The sequence below is a fragment of the Pleurodeles waltl genome, chromosome 6 (genome assembly GCF_031143425.1).
Source record: "Pleurodeles waltl isolate 20211129_DDA chromosome 6, aPleWal1.hap1.20221129, whole genome shotgun sequence".
Taxonomy (NCBI): Eukaryota; Metazoa; Chordata; class Amphibia; order Caudata; family Salamandridae; genus Pleurodeles; species Pleurodeles waltl.
This window is the reverse complement of record NC_090445.1, coordinates 518,534,830-518,555,033: the sequence shown is the minus strand read 5'-3', so window position 1 is coordinate 518,555,033 and position 20,204 is coordinate 518,534,830. Positions and strand designations below refer to the sequence as shown.

Here is a 20,204-nt window from a genome sequence, read left to right as displayed (position 1 = left end):
AGTCTGGATCAGTCGCGAGGCCTGTGTGCAGTTAGGGTTATCTGCATGGGTGTTAAAGTCCCCCAGGGTGGTGAAATTGGCATATTGCAATGACAATTGAGCAGTCATGTACACTAATCTAATTCTGAGGATCTTTTTTGTTCATTATATTTTTCTCTATTTTTCTAAATTTGCTTGGAAGTGTTAATTTGATGTGGTCTTTACTTTAAAATAGTTGGTACTTGAATGTAGCACACCCTTCTTGGGGTATTACCTACTGCGGGGTTTAGTGTTTGTAAAATGTGCATTATTTATATTATTGGCATATTTTAGGCTTGTTTGTCTTTTGTTAAACTGTGCTTTTTCTGTGAATTTCATGTGTGTTTTTAAGTTACCACATTCATTTGTTTTGCACCTATTCTGCTCTGTTTATAGCCTTCAGCCAGCCCCTGCGCCTATCAATCCTTAATTGTGTGGGGGTTGGTTGCAGGACTTGTTCGGTCTTGTACTGGGCATAATTTGCTAGCTGCCAAATTGCATACAGATTCATCAAACAGCACCAAAGTTTTAAGTGAATGAAACGTTACTTGCACCCTAATGGCACCCCATTTATCTTTGTCCCCATTGACAGATCTGTTAAAATCTTGGCACAGCCAAAAGAAACTTAAACCCTTTAAATGTCTGTCAAATTCTGTGTGGATTTAATAAATGGTGGCAAATATATTGGCAAATGATCATATCTTTAATACCCTCCTTGACAGGTCTTAATGAATTTAAGAAAAACAAGAGTAAGCTACATATAGTATGTCTATGCCCTTCCCTTGTCATTTGGCCCACTTGATCTGCACAAAGTCTGAAATATTTCCACAGAGTGTATATTGATAAATGCATGCTGTATTTGATGCAGATTCATCAAAACGTTCTAAGTGTATAGAAGAATGAAAGGTTTAATGCCCCTTCATTTTTGCTTACCCATTTAAAGCATAAACACAAAACGTGACATATCAATTGAAAAAATAACCTGTCAGGCTTCTCATGAAGTTTGTGTAGAGTTGTTTAACAATGCCTGTGTTAACACCAAATTAACACTTTTCTGCCTCCACCTTTTCAACTCATCCCTTCCTGGTGGACCTGCCCAAACCAAAAAAATACTGAAAGGAGGTCAAACTTTCTAGGTCTCTGATAAATTTCTTGCAACACCATCCAATGGTATCAAAGTTAATTTCAAATCAAACTTTGTATTGTTCCCCCTTTTATGTTTGCCCCACTGGATCTTTACAATACCTGATGTACAGTGACTGTAGGTCACTTTCTAGCTATGTGCCATATTTGACATAGATTCATAAAACTGCACCAAAGTTATGACCACATGAAATTGTTATTGATGCCCACTTGAGCTATGCCCTGTCTTTGCTAGATTTTAATCACACCTGACAAAAAAAAATATGTCTTAGCTTTTGCCAAATGCAGTGCATAGTCACTACATAGTGTCAAGCTGATTAAAAAATGAACATTCTTTGGTCACCTTCTTACTGGAATCCTCTTCAATGGATCTGCACAAATGTGAAAATTCTAGTAGTCATCTCATTGCACTGCCTACCATGGTGCCAAAGTTATAAGTAAATCAACAAATGCTTATTCAACTGACAAGTTATACAAAGTGCTCATTCTCTCTAGCACACCAGGTATCTCTTTCAAATCCTAATATCACTAATAAACTATTGAACAAATTCACCGCAAACCACCAAAAGCACCCTTTCTGTGTAAAGTTGTACTTTCATACCAAATTCGGTGTATACACATTCATTGGTTTTGGCTGCTGGTGGAAACAACATTTTCTACAATGGGAGAACACAATTTTGTAACCACTGATAGACCTGTCAGGTTGGTCTTCCCCCAAACATTTTGCCTCTCCTCCTCAATTCTGTTGAACATATTTTGTTGGCCTTAGGACTTTATGCACCTTACCACTGCTAACCAGTGCTAAAGTGCTTATGCTCACACCCTTAAAACATTGTTAAGTTGGTTTATATACTATTGGCACATTTAATTTACTTGGGAGTCCCTTGTAGAGTAGTGTACCATATGTCAAGTGCCTGTAATTTAATTGCTGACAGTGGCCAGCAGCTCTTATTGTGCCACCCGTTTAAGTGCACCTTAAAACATGCCCCCGGCCTGCCACAGCAGCCCGAATGCAGCTTTGAACTGCCATGTCGACTTGGCATTAAAACTCCCTTGCCAAGCCTTAAACGTCCCTTTTAATATATATAAGACAGCCCTAAGGTACACCATAGGTAGACCATAGGGCTGGGTGCTTTGTAATTGAAAGGTTGCGCATGGACTTTTAAGTTTTAGAAGTCCTGATATTCATTTTTCACTACTGTTAAGATTACCACTCCAGTAAGATAACATTGTGGATTCCTTATTACATTTAATAAGCTATAAGTTCCAGTTGGAGCAGGTGGCCAGTTCATGTTTAATGTCTTTGAAATGTTAATAAAAAGATCAATTCAATGGTAAAGTGTTTTTTTTTTACTACAATATTGAAACAGCCACTTTTTAAAAGTTGGCATTTTTCTGCCATTAGCACTTTTGTGCCTGTAGCCTTGGGCTACATGACTGGGTGTAAATGACAATTACACTCAGTGAATTCCTCACACAATAGAGGGAATAGGTGTGCCACAATGGGCCATCTGCTGACAGTATGAGGGGGCAGAGCTGAGCACAGCCCCATATGCAACTGAATAGGGAGTGATCTGCCCTCACACAATGGACCTAACAACTACACAATGTCGCTGCAGTTGGCTTGGAGACGGGAGGGAGACAGAAAATTTCATGTATTTCAAAGCCATGTTCTAGAAATGTCTTCCGACTTCCAGAACTAGGGCACCAGGAATTAAAAGTAGGACCTCAGGCCATAACTCTTCAGTACACTTCTGGACCTGTAGATATTGTGCCAGGAAAAAGGATTGAGATGCTGCTGAAAGGACTGCCACTCTGCTGGACTGCTGCCTTGCTCCTGCCCTGCTGAATTTCTGCCTTTCTGCCCTGCTGGCCTCTTACCTGGGGAAGAAGGACTAGACTTGCAACTTGAACTCAGGACCACCAGAGTGAATCTAAAGGGCTAATTAGCTGGCCTCCTTATTTGAGCCTCAGGGATATAAAAGGCTTCCTTCACCTTGGACCCACACCTGAACCCACCGTCAGAGAGTCCTGACACTCCAAGTGGTGCCCCACTAATCCGGGACTCTTGGAAGAGGTGCTGAAGGTGACCAGATAGCCAAAACTCAAAAGCCCTTCTTTTTTGCTTTGAAGAAGAAAAATATGTTTGACAGATGGCTTAATCATTTTGAGAGACTCATGTGTCAAGCTTAGCAAAGCATTGACAGGAACCACTGTGACAGCTGTCCCTGCCAAAGCTTAAGAAATGATAGCCAGATTGGCAGTCATTTCTAAATCTGAAAGATAGTTACTCAGTCATATACATCTTTGCACATAGAAATTCCTCTATAGCAGTGTTACTGGAAGTTCTCAAGAAAATTATATTAGCACTTGATCCTGAAGATGCCTGACTTGAATAGCCTGGAATAGTTTGCTGTATAGGAGGGGACAAGAACACTCAAGTCGTTAAAACTGGATCACCACTTAAGAAATTGGCCATTTCCAATGTAGTCCATACGACATAAGCATCCCTACCAGAATCCAGTATTGGATCATTGACTATTTTATTACAATACCATTACGTTGCCACTGGTGAAGCCAAAAGACTTCCCATCACCACAATCTGGTATAAGATAAATTGCAATTAAACAATTGTTTCCAGTGTGGTCAGTTCACTGAGACTAGTCTGCCAGGTTTCCTTTGCAATCTCTATTTCTTCTACTCTTATTGCTGACTGTTTGGATGAAAGTTTCCTTAACTGGATCTAAAGGCATGTGCTCAGTAAGTGCTAACTATTTACAGTACTGGCCATGAATCCTGGTGTTGCAACCATTGTAGTAACCCGCAGTATTGTCATGTTGTAAATAAGATGTCAGTGGACAGCGCTAACCTTGCTTGAGCACTAAACGTCTCTCTATCCCATTAGCATAAACAGATAGGTACTTTTGGCCCACGCTATTGATTCGCAGATTTTGAGGATGAAGAGTGGTCCATCACTGATGGCTCAGGGCTGTCGCGTCTGCAGCCTGGAAGCCTGTGTTGGCAGGATGAAAGAATAGATATGGACTGCTTTGCCTCAGCACTAGTTATTCAAGCCTGGACTGTAACTGTCCCAACATCCACAATGTCTGACTAATTACAGGTTATAAAAGTGTTGAGTCCTGGTCATGCAGCACACTACCTGATCAAACACTATGTTCTCCTTGCCAGGCCTTGAGGTGGTTATTCCAGTTTTTGATGCTCCGTATGGAGTGTTTATGTGCCTTCTGTGCTATCTCTGAACACATACAACCACAAAGCCCTTATCTATAGTGTCTCCTAAGGCCAATTACCTCATGCACTTTGACAAAAGAAAGAAGGTGTTGTTCTTATTGAAATACAAGCACCCCACCCTAGTGTTGCTACAAGAAGTGCACTGATCTCTGCTGAAAGCAAAAAACTGTTGGAAGGGAAAAGTTCTCTATCCATGTAAGGCCCCCAGCTCTCAGTCATTACCAACAATGTTGCTGGATTGCCGCAAAGGGAGAGTGGTCACCTTGGTCCGTGGGTCGCTGCCTGTTCTCACATTGAAAACATGGCCTGATCTGGATGGCAGATATGTCTTCGTCAAGTTGAAATTAGAGGACTTAATGATCATTGTGGGATCTATCAACACACCATGAGGACAAACACTGATTTTTCTCTGGGCCCCTCTAGACTCCATGCTTCCTTTGGCAAAACACAGGTTTTAATCGGAGGGGACTAGAACATAGTCTTTAATCTCTTGTTGGATAGGTCGGTGACTGTAAATCTATTGAGGCGCGAGATGAGAAATTACTTAAAAATGTCATGTCCGATTACTCTCGTAGACTCATGGTGCCTCTCTTTCCTTTAGGACAGAGACTAAATGTTCACATCAACAGTTCATGAGTCCAGAATACAACAGGCCTTTCACACATATGCCGTCATTTATAAGGTAATACATTTGTTACTGCTTTTGCTGCAAGTCTACTAGCCATGTAACTGTAGACATGGTGCATTTGTATGTGTGCCTACCATCTAACTAAATAAATACGCTTTTTTTGGACACACGAACTGTATAACCAATTATCTGTAGTACATATCTTGTTTTGTAAAGAAAACATGTTTTAAAAGGCCAATACAACTTTTTTTTAAAATAGCTGATGGGTCCAGATCCAGAATGGATTTCTTTCTGCATTCACATACTCTCATTAGAAGGCTGTTGCGGCTTCCAGTTCTCTGAATGGATTGTCTGATCATGACCTTATCAGGATTACTCTTGACATGGGCATTCTCATACCTCCACCGGTCACATGGAGAATGCACATGGCTAGTTATAGAACTCCTAAGGAGAAGGAACCACTTACAGTCTTTCTTCAAGGCTTAGATGACACATAACAAAGGCCTGGTAACTTTGGGTCAAACCCTGTGGGTAGTTGGTAAATCATAGGTACAAGGTGAATTGATGAGAGACTCTGCAATTGATAAATACAAATTGTAGCAGGAGCTGAAAATCCGGGAGGCAGAACAGCAGACAGCGTTATATAATTCCCACCACAGACCTAGAACTTTAAAGTTATTGCTCCTCACCATATGCAAATTGAATCGGTCATTCACTACAGTGCCAAAAGTTGCTCTGGTTAAGATCCGACAGTGTGGTTATGAAAGGGGTCAGAAAGCTGAATGCCTGCTGCTATCACAACAAATACAGCAAATGCCACTAGAACGATCCTAGTACTGTTAAACCCAACTGGCACATTGTTTACTAAGGCAAAATCACAAAATAAAATGATGGACGGAGTGTTGAAACTTTTCAAACACTCACCCCAGTCACAGATCTGGGTTTAATTCATCATTCTTTCGCTTGCCATGTCATCCCTGTTTGGACCCGGCTATATGCAAATCAGTCTTGACCCTGCTCCCAATGGGAGCAGTCCAGCCCTAACTGCTAAGCCAGGTCCTCCCTGGACAGGATTCAAGCATCCTGGGACCGGTTTCAGGGTGTCACCCTTCATCAGCCAGGCTAGCTTGAATCCAGTGGCACAGCAAGCAAGGGACCCACGTTTGGGCATACCCTAGCCACAGATCTTCCTAATCCCCAAAGACAAAAAAGATATGTTGTAATGTGCTGATTATAGATCAATATCGCTATTGATTTGTGATATGAAGGCTTATGCAAAAATATTGGAGAATAGACTCAGAAGATTTATCCTCCACCTTTTACATCATCTGTGACACAACCGGGATAGTATAGTCGATCAGTAGGTGGTATCCTAGGCAGGATGGGGATAGGTGAAGCATTTATCAGGTATGATGGCTCCATACCAATCCCACAGCCATTGTCAACTATTGTGATTATCTGTCTCTGAAGAACGTTATCCCTCGAGGAAAGCGATGAGGAGGCCTACCCCCTCTGCTATTTCTATTGATGTTGGGACCATTGGCGGCAGCCATTAGGAAAGATCAAGTATTTCTGGGGTTCCCGCCATGGTGGCGGAAATAAAGCACTGTATCATGCTGATGACATTTTGATAACTATCTCAAGTCCAGCAACATACAATCCAGCACTCATAACCCTTATGGACTTGTTTTCTTGGTATAATGTTAATTGGTCCAAATGTGAGCCTTATCCCTGAACTTTCATACAAGCTGCTCTACTGTGGGCAATACCTGTTTTCAAAAGAAATCATCAAACCTGAAGTACTTTGGTATGTACATCAATGCCGAACTTTTTAACATGGTGCATGATAACATAAAGCCCCTTCTTCATGAAATGACAACAGATCTCAAGCAGTACTCTGCCCTACAATAAATATATAAAAATCAGATGATGAATGGAATGCTGAACAATGCAAACATTTACCCTCAATCAAAGATCTGGGTGTAGTCCATTGTTGTTTTGCTCACCATACCACCCCAGTTTGGACCCAACCATATTCTTGATTCTGCTCCCCAGGGGAACACTCCAGCCTGAACTGCCATGCCAGGTCCTCCCTGAACCCAAAATGAAGTATCCTGGGACCAGTTTTGGGGTGTCACCCTTCATCAGACACGCTAGCTTGAATCCAGTGGCAGAATGAGCATGGGACCCAAGTCTAGGCATACCCTTCCCACTTAGGGCGACAAAAGCAAAAACAACAGATGATGGACAGAACGCTGAACAGTGGAAACATTACCCACAATCAAAAGTGGGGTTTAATCCATTGTTTATTAAATGATTATAGCATCATGGTTCAATTATGTGTTCGGGATGGGCGTGGGCTCTCATTATCCTAAATGAGACTACTGGATTTCTAGGCAGCAGGATCGTTCACGGTGTGGGGGACTGAGTCTGACCCACTTGGAAGGACCTCTGTCCCCCTAAATCCTGTTTTGCTCCGGCTAACTAGCAGTGCCTCATTTCTCCAACAGGGAAGAGATGATTGGGCAGCCGAGCGCATGACATCTTTGGAACTTCTCAGGGAAGTCGTGGTCACTCAGATCCAAACCAACTCTCTCATTTACAATATGATCTCATATACAAATGACAAAGGCAGTATAAGTTTTATATAATGTTTTAATAAAACAACTGCACTTTAGATATTAAGGCGTGAGCCGCAATAACCAGAACCATACAACATAGTAGGATTGAAATAGTCACGAGGAGAGTGAAACATAAAAACAAAGCTATCATGGTGTTTAACAGTTTCTATTCTCCCTCATCTAGTTCTATTTTGAGCACAGCATGTTAAGCTCCTAACTTGCCTTTCTGGATCCCTTAGGAGACATCAGCCCTCATACCTGAGTAAAGGCCTGTGATCTGTTTCAGCATCTGCAACGAGGCAGTCAGCGTATAGTTGTGGTCCCCTGGTCGGAATCTCCCTCTTGTATGTAATGGGACAAGGAAGTGTTTTTATAACTAACATATCAGCTTGATCACAAAATGTCCCTACGCAGGAATGCCAAAGACTAAACTCCTACCACGTCTATCGGCAATGTCCCAGACAGTATCCTTGACTGGAGCCCAGAGTGAGCAAAGATTTGTTATTGAGAACTCCAGTGCCGAAGTAGGCTAAACAGTGTGATATAAAAAATAAAACAAGTCTGTAGAACTGGTTATTTGAAAAATAACAGTACGAAGCCGAAAAAAAAGCATCTAGAGCAAAGGGCACACAGGCTCTAAGCTGTGAGCAAAGGAATCAAATACATCTAGGGCAAAATGCACATAGGCCTAAAGCCTGAAGCTAATGCACAAAAGGATACGTAAACTGACCACACTACACTACCACTATCCAAGTCCCTCACGCACTGCTTACCACAATAGACATTACCATTAGTTCTTTTGTGCGGGATGGGGACCAACCATTACTCATGGGTACATAATTGTATCCTTTCATTAATAAGGGTGGACTAAAAGTTCTCCACATGAAAACAACTAGCAACATCTACATTATTATCCCCCGGTACAGGGAAACACACACTTGGGTCAAAAAAGTAAGCAAGCTCACGAATATGCACCATCTCCTGGGTGTGTACTACATGGCACAGGGTAGAGGCAGCTGTGACAGAAACCCCATACTTTCTGCCTCCTGCTAAGGAAGAGAGCTCATTTCCTGATCAAACCCTTGGCTTCTCTATACACCTGTTTGGCATAATGCTGTATTATAGATGGGTGACATGGAACTATTATAGCCCATATGGGTTGACAGGGAAATAAATCCTTGCTTTAGACACGCTTATAGATACAGACTCTCTTACAGCCTTGTACACATTGCAAATGGAATATACCCTAGCAAACTTCCAGACCTAACGTTACCTGTTACTGGCTCATTGGCTGCAGCCGATCCTCAGAGGGAGCTGCATACCGCTTCAGAAAAAAACAACAGTACATTTTATACAGATCTGGCAGAATTTAAGGTACAGTATCAGGGTTATATTTAACTGTTGCTGACTCTTCACCGCCCCAGTGCTTAAACTGTGGTGGGGCACGCATCTGGCATTGAGAGCAGCATAATTTATTATTTTCTTATATGTTCTATGGCTCAAAATATTATGCAATTGTAATTTAGCTTTACTGGAGCACATTTAAATGAATTCTCTATACTGAGATAGCTGACCTTTCATCACTTGATTAATGTTGAGAGAAAGGCGTTTGTTTGTGGTGTGAACAAAGGCCCATTAGTAATTGAGCTGCAAAAGCTAATTGAAAGCTTGCAAGTCTAATATAATGATACGGTTGACCATGACACCCTAACTCAAAGACTCCACGAAGCCGGCATACAAGGGATTGCTCTCGAATGGATTACTTTCTATCTTCAAAAAAGAGCGAATATCGTCCACTCGCCCCCCTTCTCGTCCGAACCCTACATCACAAAAGCAGGGGTCCCCCAAGGGTCAATCATCACACCTTTGCTTTTCAACATCTACATGATATCTTTACTAGAACTGATCAATGATTTCCATCTCACATGCTACAACTATGCAGATGACACACAAATACTACTTAAATTAGAAGGCCCCAAAAACATTGAAAACTCACAAATCTTCAGATGCCTCAGAGCCGTTGATCAGTGGATGACCTGAAGCCATCTCAAACTAAATACCTCCAAAACAGAAATACTCATATGTGGTGACTGGAAAAATGATGACCCTCTGTGCGTCTGGCCTGAGGATCTCGGACCACCTCCTCAATTATCAAAGGAAGTTAAAAACCTAGGAATCACCATGGATTCCAAGTTAACTATAAATGCCCAAGTAGACAAATTAGCACGCACAAGCTTCATCACCTTAAAGACTTTACAAAGCATCTTCCCCCACCTCAGATTTCCACACAAGGTGCAAGCTACTATCTCGCTTGTACTATCCAAACTGGATTATGCCAATAGCCTCTACCATGGATCATCTCTATCTGTTATGAAAAAACTACAACGTATCCAGAATTCCGCAGCCAGGATACTACTACATATAAAGCCGCAAGCCCACATCTCCCCTGCCTTGAGTGCACTACACTGGTTACCCGTTGCCAGAAGATGCACTTTCAAGCTGCTTTGTATCACCCACAAAGCTATACATGGAACAGGACCGCTTTTTATCAGAAAGAAAATTACCAAATACATCCAACAAAGAACCCTCCGCTCAAGATTGGCACCCCGCCTTAGAACACCACCATACAAGCAAAAGACTATAGGTGGTACATCGTTCTCCGTCCAAGCAGCCAAACTATGGAATTCATTAGCCCCAACTATAAGAGCCACAGATAACGTTCTTGTCTTCAGTAAACTACTCAAGAGTTGGCTCTTTCCTTCATAACTACCTTTTTCAAACAACTATGAACTGCATATGCCTATGTGGATAAATATTTTTTTTCAGATTATATGTATATTTCTATTTATTTATAGTTTCTTTTGAAAATATGTATTGCTACTATGTCATAACAATAAAATACACACATACTCTTTAAACCTGTCTGACTAAGTATTTTTTACCCATGACTCTAATTATGTATTGTATGTGCATATGTGTGTGTATTCATGTGTGTGTGTGTATATATATATATATATATATATATGTATGTATGTGTATATGTTGTTTCTGTGCCTGACATGTTTCGTGGATCATTGCATGGCTCCTGGTTTTGGGTTGTTATACTAGATATCTATGAATTCCTGGTCTCATCTTATCACACTTATCTACTCATCACTCTTATGTCATGTCTCTATCAAACTATCGTCCATTCTCACTCTGACTCATCCCAAATCCCTTCTACCACTTTCATCTCCTAAATATATCTGCCTAAGCTCTTCCCTCCACATCTAACTCACCAAACCTCACTCTACCTCTGTGACCTCCCACACAACCCTACTAAATTCTCCTGCATTCATCTCACCCTGCTACTATGCTTTCCCTAACCCTTCCACATACTCTTCCCCCTCCACCCCCCTTTACTCATCCTAAGCCTTTGGGTTGAGTAAATGAAGGATATACTCCAAATTATCACTTCTGGATTTCTTTCCTCCTCCACCCCTCCATTACTCCAGTCAATCTAACTAACAAACTCTCATATCCGCGGCTCAAATTAACTCATAATAATACTAAAACTGTACTCATTATTTAACTATACTAATCCATCACTAATTCTTGTTGGGTTCCGGAGTAGCGTGCTACTCATCGAAAAGCACTTCGACGCCTCGTCAGGGGTAGTAAGCGCTATATAAATACGATTACAATACAATACAATGTGTGGATTGAGATCAAAAGGAATGCAATGACTCAAGGGTAACATCTTTTCGATCATGTTATGTAAACAAAGCTTGCAATTGATGAGGGTATTGTGCAGCATTAAATATAGTACCTTCAATTTCAGGATACTTGATCAGAAGAAGCAAGGCATGTCTTAAAGTTGTGCTGACTGTTTCCGTGCCTGCTATGAACAGACTCAGTACACTCTTGACCAATTGTGACATGTAGAATTCTGTTTCAGGATTATCTTTTTCCTTGTGTTGAAAAAAATATATATATATATTAAAATGCATTAACTGAACATGGAATAATCAATAAAAATAAGTGACAGAAAGAACATGTTTAACAAGATTAGAACGAGTTATATATTTTTCTTCATGTCTTTTTGTCCCCCTTTAATCATGCTTTGGTTAATTGATTTTGAGGCAATGGGTCTAATTAGCGGTTATTCACTTGCAACAGTTGATGCATAAAAATTGTATTATTGTGCAACAATGTTGTGCTATATTTATCGTACGTTCTGATAGTATGATTATATTTCATGTATTCATATATTCATTGTAATAGCAGGTGCTTAATTAAAAGCCATAATACAAAAATTGGTACACTGTTCCAAGCACACAGAAGATTCACACAGGCGGACCAAATTAATCAGGAGCAAGAACCCTCATGCATCACAATGGATGACTAGCATCATCATTGGGAAAGCTCCTCGTCAGGCTGGTACAGCAATGCCTGGCGGGCTCCCCTAAAGGGATGCTCTACACCACTTTGCTCAAATAGTAGCTGTGAAAAATCGAATAATTTTCAATGGGATACCCAATATTAGGAACCCGAGCAAATGTTGGAGAGAATGGAACGTTAAAATTGGTTTACCGTCAACAGAGATAATTCATGGTTTTAATCAGTAATGAATGTGATGGCAACCAAGGTTAAAAACAAAAATAAGGAGTAGCGTGATTAGTTATGCTCACCTACTCTCACTTAAAGAAGAGAGGAAAACACCAATTATGGCACCTCACTAACACAAGTTTACATGTTTTGCGTCTAGATGGTCCAGCCGGATCCAGCGACGGTTCATCAGGACAAAAAACCGTCTCCAAAATTTCTAATCAACAATATGTAGAAAGAACAAAGTCACTTACTTAGTCCTATTTAATAACTCAAAAAGGTCACCCATCCCCAAGGTCAGGATAGAGCTCAAAAGGATCACTCGCCAGAACAAGAAGCTAGAATTTTCCGTTTCTTCAAAGTAGGCTAATACACCTACCCACCGGCGCGCATTTGTGAGCACTTTTCTTAAAGATTTATGTAGACCAAAATAAATGATTTGGGTGGCATCAATACGTTGTTCAAAGACCTCTCCATCATAGAGATTGGGACCATTGAGGCATTTTCAGACAGCAGAGCAATGTGGCTCCAAGCAAAACTATACCGAGCTCCTCATCTCATAAACTGTCCTTGTGAGAAAGAATAATCCAGTTGAGTGTTGCAGATGAGTCTCTGACTGGAAATATCTATGTTAATCAGCTACACCTGTTTGTTTACAAGTAAATACTGAGCCCTCATTACTGTAATCATTTGGTGCTATATATTAGGCATGTATTTATCCTCAAAAATCACTTATCTGATTTCAGAATATTTGCATTCTATGCTCTTTCCATTCCATACAATAATTTTGATTTCTGCAATCATTTTCTGCAGAACAGAATGGCTTGAAATGCAGCCTTTAAAATAGCAATGTTAATTGTGTATGTATGTGTAGGTGTTTGCGTGTGTGTGTTTGTGTGTGTGTGTTCTCTTGTGAAGAATATTTACCAGAACTAACAGCACTAAAAATGTATGTAAGTCAAGAGAGATATAAGTTATAACCTGCATGTTCCTACCACTTACACTGGTAAATTGATCCATATCTGTGCTGTATCCATATCTGTACAACATACAAGCACTTGCCAATTATTGCTGACACGGAGACATCTGTTGTAAATTGGCTGCTCCACCCTCAAACTGGAAATCACTATTCTGCTGAAACAGTTGTTAAGCTCTTACATATTAAAAGGATCTCAAAATGTGATTAAGCTTTGAATTGCACTCTGAATTGCACTCTGAATCTGTACAAATGTTGTGTGGAACTGTATAAATAGCAATGAATGTCTGGAGGCAGGGAATTACCACACATAGTGGAGCCAGATAGAATTGGACTATTACGTTTTCAAGGCCCACATGGCAAGCGTTAGAGAGGCACACCCCACACACAACATTTGCATACAGATAAGTTGAGACAGTTACTAGTAGGACTAGTGAATATGTATAGAAGACTGGACAGTATGTATCACAGGTGGGAAAAACTAATGTTGAGATTCTAATAGTTACACATCAACCTCTGACACAAACAAGAGGTCTACAGGCTATAGATGTAATAAAGTTCTAGCAAAGCAAGGAAAGCAAAGTGGAATCCCATTTTAGATTGTGTGTAAAACTAATAAATTAGAGGAGGTGTGAGAAAGTGCTTCATTTTGAGTCACACCTATTACTTCGGTACCAATGCTGCTGTTTCTTGTTTAATCCTGAACACTGAGGTATTGCTGTTCAGCATCTACTGAATTTGTTCTATCCCCTAAAACATGACAAAAGGGCTAATCCTTATCTGACATATTTAGCTTTCCAGTAAGACATAGTATATGGCATAGAAATGTTATAGAAATGAAAATACCACCTGTGGACTGTATCACTGTAGCATTTAATGTGCTGTTCAGTAGACACACATGGAACATATAGTATTAGGCCTACATGAGTAACCTACCTACTACAATGTTGAAACCTGCATGTGAACTTTTCAAAGTAATCCTTCAGAATAAGCCGCAGTTGCAGGCTCAATACTCATTGAAGCCTGAGATAGCCACAGCTGTAGTCTCAATACTCATTGATACCCGTGATGAAGCACAATAAATAAAATGATCCTGACACATTTGCAGTGTCAGGGAGTGTATTAGACCTGACAAGCTTTAGGGTGGTCTTCGCCCACCTTCTTGCTTGCCTCCCTCCATTTTTCTGATCTGTTTTTTGCTGGTTTTAGGACTCTGCACACATTACCACTGCTGACCAGTGCTAAGGTGCTTGTGCTCTCTCCCCTAAACATGGTAACATTGGCTCCTACCCAATTGGCATATTTAAATTACCCAGTGTCATAAGCGCACTAGATGTGCCCAGGGCCTGTTAATGTTACTGCTACTATCGGGTATGCACCACTGATTGTTTTGCCCACAGAAGTAGCCCCTTAACCATGTCTCAGGCCTGCCATTGCAAGGCCTGTGTGTGCAGTTTCACTGCCACTTTGACTTGGCATGTAAGACTAATTGCCAAGCCATAAACCTACCCTTTTATTGCATATAATTCCCAGTAAAGGTAGGCCCTAGATAGCCAATAGGACAGGGTGCTAGGTAAATAAAAGGCAACACATGTACTTGTACGTTTTACATGTCCTAGTACTGGAAAACACCCAAAAGTCGTTTTTCACTATTGTGAAGCCTGCTCCTCTCATAGGCCATCATTGGAAATCCGATCTGAGAGGAGTGGCATTGTCATGTTTGGTATAGTTGCAATGGTACTGACAAATCCTGCTTAATGGTGAATTTGGATTTAACATTACTATTTTAGAAATGACACTTTTAGAAATTAGGCATTTCTCTGCACTTACTGCTTTCTGGGCCTTGCAGCCTGTCTCCAATCCAAGTCTGGTCTGTACTGATTGACAGATCCCCTTGTGCATTCCACCCAAACAGCCATAAACACAGGAAATTAATCTGCTTTCTGATGAGTCTTCCTGGGTAGAAAGGGTGTAGGGGCTCTCGCTTACACTTCAAATGCTAGTAGCCTGACACCACACAAAGAACTGATAAACCCCCATAGACCTCCTGGCAGAAAGGGCTGGGTTAAACAGGAAATTGTGCCCTTTAAAACCACTGATTAAAGTCTCCTCCACTTCAAAGGCACATTTGGGTATATTTGCTAGATCTTTGACCCCCTAAAATCAGACACTTCTGGACCTACAACTGGACTTTTGACAGAAGGATTGCAGTGCTTCCCAAAGAACCCATCTGGACTGCTTTGCTGGAAGGACTGCTCTCTTGCTTGTTGCCCAGCTTGCCTGCTGCTCATGGACTCTGCTGGAAGGACTTTACCTTCTCACTACAAGTGATCTGCAAGAGCTTGTCAGCTTGCCTCCTGTTAAGAAGTCATAGGGACATCAGAGACTTCACCTAAAAGAGAAAATCCACTGTGGCAGAAAAATCAATGCAAAACCTGCAGAATCTATGCAGCGCCTGTTTCATCATAACAGTGCATTTGGATTTTCCAAGCATCATCCCTGGGCGTCAATATGTCATCAAACTCTACACAGCAGTAAGTACCACTCCTGCATGCTCAGAAATCAATGCATAACCTTGCCTGCAAGGAAAGAATCCATGCATCACCTCCGCAGTGTCAAAAAAATTGCTGTACCGCTTTACTTTCCGATGCCTCATGTGCTAAAGAGATACATCAATTGATTCCCATGGATTAAGACTTACTTAAACCTCTAAAAACAATATATTAACTTGTGCATATTCAATTTTTCTCGTTTGGTCCTGTTTGATTCAGATGAATATTTTCTTTTTTCCTAATCTGGTGCGGAGTACATTTTGTGGTGTTTTCACTTTGTCACTATATGAGTTATTGCACAAATACTTTACACATTGTCTTCTAAGTTAAGCCTGCTTGCTCTGTGCCAAGCTACCCGAGAATGAGCACAGGATAATATAGGTTTTGTTGTGACTTACCCTTGCTAAGATTGTGGTTTCTCCTTGGACAGGGTGCATACCTCTGCCAATTGGAGGCCCAATTTCTAACAGAGTGATAATACTTTGCCACTCAACCATAACACTCCACAAATTCTACTGGTGAAACTATAAAGATATTTTTTCATTTTCATTCCAAAGGACCTCGCTTCATTCATCAGTGAAATGGCCACTGTGAATTATATTATGAGACTCTTGTGGTTGACAGCGCGAGGGACTTCCAGGAACTGTATTTATTTGGAAATAGAAGTTCCAATTTAGATTTTTATATTTTTTTACAAGATCCCAAATGTTCACCAAGTATTTCATGTATGTTGCCATGCCCATGAAACCATTCCAGTGAAACTTATATGAAGGCACTGGTTCATTATAGCAGATAAACACATTATGTCCTGTGTAGTTATATCAAAATATTGTTTATCTCAATAAATGCCTGAGTTTCACTTTTCTTAAAGATTTAAAAATTCTTTTAGCTTCACAAACGAACTATACATACTTTGCAGATTGAAGCTCGGGAAAAACTGACCTTATTAGTAGATGAAATAAATAACTTAATTAAATAATGTTAATTTAATAGGTCATCATATACTTCAACTAGAAAAGCATTGTGGCCAGTCCACACTAACCTGTGTATATACATTGATCATTAGCTGATAGGCAATCACCTGTTACAGTTACCAAATACATTGTTGGTAAGCTCTGGTATTGAAATATTACCTTAGTTTGGTAGAAAAAACACACGGTGATAAAAAATGTACTAATTTTCTTCTAAGACAAAAAAAAGAAGCCAGCTTCCTGTTAATTCACCATTCACAGAATATCTGAAATGAAAACCTGCTATGTATGTTAGGATGTAAATAGAGGAGTGCTACAGGTTACCTTTTCTGTCATAAATAACTGCTTTCAAACACTACCTAAATGAGGTACATTATCTCTACTACCAGTTCATCAGCTCAGTTGGCTAATTAGAGAAAACACATACATCAAGTGCGAGAAACAGCGAGTGCTGTTGATAATAAGGACTAAACTATGTTGCATTTGAAAGTGCTACGTGTGCTTCAAAAAAGCATACGTAATTTTCTTTTTTACAACAAACATAAATCTGTGATATACTGTGATACATGTGTTGTGTAATACGTATTAATAAGAGCTTTAAAAATTCTAGAAAGCTCATGTATAACTGTAGTAACTGTGCAGAATCACAGAAGATTTTGTAATCCTTTATTCCAAGTATGATGAGTAGTACAATGAAGATTCCTGTCAGAATTTAGAATGCTGCATTAGGGAGCTGTTCACAGGTCTGCGCCACATTGTTTAGCATCTATATTTATCCTCTAACTAAAGTACTGACATCCTCTAGCTGTCTAGGGACACTCAAATAAAAATTGCCATGGACCAATTCAAATATTCACCTTTTGGATCCTTCCATCTGATTGTCAGCAGTTTCTTCCTGGTTGTGTGTCAATGTATTAAAGTTTAATAATGGGGGAGCAGGGCTCATTGCTGAGGGAAATGGTGGCATAGGAGTGGAGCACTTTCGGATCGTCCCTTGCACAGGAACTTAATAGACTCACCAGAAGCAGGTAGATTCCTTCCATGGCTCGCTAATGAGAGGCAATATCACTGAGAATGGTGAGAAGTGGATCAGCTACTGGAATCTTCCAGCCTGACAGACGGGTGGCCGTACTTCTCAGGCAGCCCAGTCTGCTGCAACCTGGAAGTAGAGCAAAGTGAGGGTGCATGTTGGGACTGTGGTCCTCCCTTGGACTTCTCTGCACCCAGGGTACTTCTGACCCTCTGCTGTTCCTCGAGCTTTAGCTGTGCTATCCCTTAGGAACCAAGAACAGTAATAATGGCATGCAGGAAGCGGCATGGGTAGTGGTGATAGAAAGATGACTACCAGGGAACCAAAATAGGGAACACATCAGGAGACCATCTCGTGCCCTGGTCCCTTTGAGTTGAGCCCTCCCTCTTCAATAAACCCATGCCTCTCAGATGAGACCCTCCCCCTTCTTATGAAAGGATGGAGGGCAGATTTTAAAGGTATGAGATCCTTTGCAGATCCTCCACAATGTGCATTAGTGTTAGATGACTACATGGAGCACTATGTACCCTGGTGATTACAGCCCTTCACAGCTAGTTAGCCCCAGACCTTGAGGTCCATAGTGAGGTGGGAGTGCTTTTCTGAGAGCACAGCATCTGATTGATTTGTGATACCCCTGAGGGATTTGGACTTGAGGGACCCAAAGATACTAGGGTCCCCACACCACAACTCTGCAGAAGTGCCCAGCAAGGTTCCCCTTTTGGACTCTTTCAAACTACAACACCTCGGCACCTTTGTCACCTGCAGACTCCCCATGCAACAGCCGAGAGTAAGGAGGCTGCTAAATACTGAAGGTAGAAATACAATATAAGCCTGGGAAGAATCCATGAAACAAAAAAGGAAAACAACCTTGCCTCATGTCAAAATTCATCTGTCAGCTCCTTTTCACTGAAGCTGTCACTGGAATGGTGGTCAAAACATCCAATGCCCAAGACAAACAGTCACAGGACACCAGCCTAGATGCCATCGTCAAAGAGCTGGTGCTGTCCAAACTACTGCCACTTTCCTAGATGAAAACACCATCAATACCTCCCAAGAAATTACTTCAATGAGATCAGAACTGGCAACTTTTAATTTTAAACTTCTTGCCAAGGAAGATACAATGATCATCCTGCAACAGAAAACTACAGAGACTACAAACTGGGAACAAGACCATTGGCAGACAATAGGCAAAATAATGAAGTGGGAGCATGAAATCAGGCGGTGCAATCTATGCTTTTTTAGATTTCATGGAGTAATTTGAGGGAAATGATATGTTGCTCTTCATGACCATATTTATTCCATCCCTCACCAACCTGGAGTTTCACCCTCCACTGCAATTGCCCACTGAATCTGGACCCAGGCAGTCAAAAGCAAAGATACTCCACATCAGGAGATTGTCGGCTTTTTGAGTCACCAACGGGTGACAGCAGTGTTTCAGTTGACAAAAAAATAAAGACGTTTTATCTTGTAAAACTAAAAGGTTCAGGTGAATCAGGACTTGTCTCATGAAACTATGCTTAAACAGAAACATGCTTTGTCTCAGAGGTCATGATTAAGACTGTTGGATATCCGCTTTGGCCACCTAGACCTGGGATGTATGCGCATCACCAAGGATGGCTGTACAAAGAAATTTATGGATTTAGGACAAATGGAGGCATTATTTGAATCTTTAACCATGGAGAACATGGAGCCCTACAGCAGTCGAGCCAAGCCACTTACCTTCAAACGCCTAATCAAAAATGCATCTGAGAGGGTGCTAAAGACTTCAGGCAGTCATAAAAATGTGGCCTTCTGGCCCCAAAAGGCAAATCCAAGGACTGGTCTCAGCCCTCAAGAGATAAGTCCAAATCTCCTTTGAAAAATAATGAATCTGCCTGTAGTATGCTTGAATAGTCATTCTTTACCTATGGGGTGGGTAAAATGCAAGACTGGTTGTCAGCTCCTCCTGTTTTTCAGCTTAAAAGATCAGGGTGATGACCCATCCTAGAATGCATATGAGGGGAAAGATTTGTGTAGGGGCAGGATGCTGAAATATCCTGAATTAGGACAGAGAGGGAAATGATGGATCTTTCTCTCTCCCCTGAACTCATACACTGGGTACCACCTACCCACTGAGCAACATTGGACTGTCCTCCCCCTAAGTGCCACTGTGTCCTTTATGAGAGCCTGCATACAAGATCCTACTCTGAATATTGGCTGTCAGTGCACCAACGAGGGGCAAAAAAAGTTCCTCAAGAAATTCTGGAAGCATTCTGGAATCTTTAAGGAGTTATTATACACTGATGATATCTGGTTGTCGCTCTCTGTTGCCTATACCACTATCACATATCACTGCACTAATCTCTGACTGCTCCACCTTCTCAGTCTACCACATTAACTTGGGGCTTTGGGACAATTTCCTTGACCTGCATCACCACAATAGCTGC

General features: G+C 41.0%; 1 protein-coding gene across 2 annotated transcripts in view; it reads right to left on the bottom strand.

Moving 5' to 3' along the window:
- Nucleotides 1-20,204, bottom strand: part of LOC138299950 (cytochrome P450 2G1-like) — a 278,392-nt gene that overhangs the window by 127,039 nt on the left and 131,149 nt on the right. For both annotated transcript variants that reach the window (XM_069238678.1, XM_069238679.1), the window contains one exon: nt 11,471-11,612. In XM_069238678.1, coding sequence (XP_069094779.1) covers nt 11,471-11,612 — 142 coding nt within the window. The remainder of the gene's footprint in view (nt 1-11,470; nt 11,613-20,204) is intronic.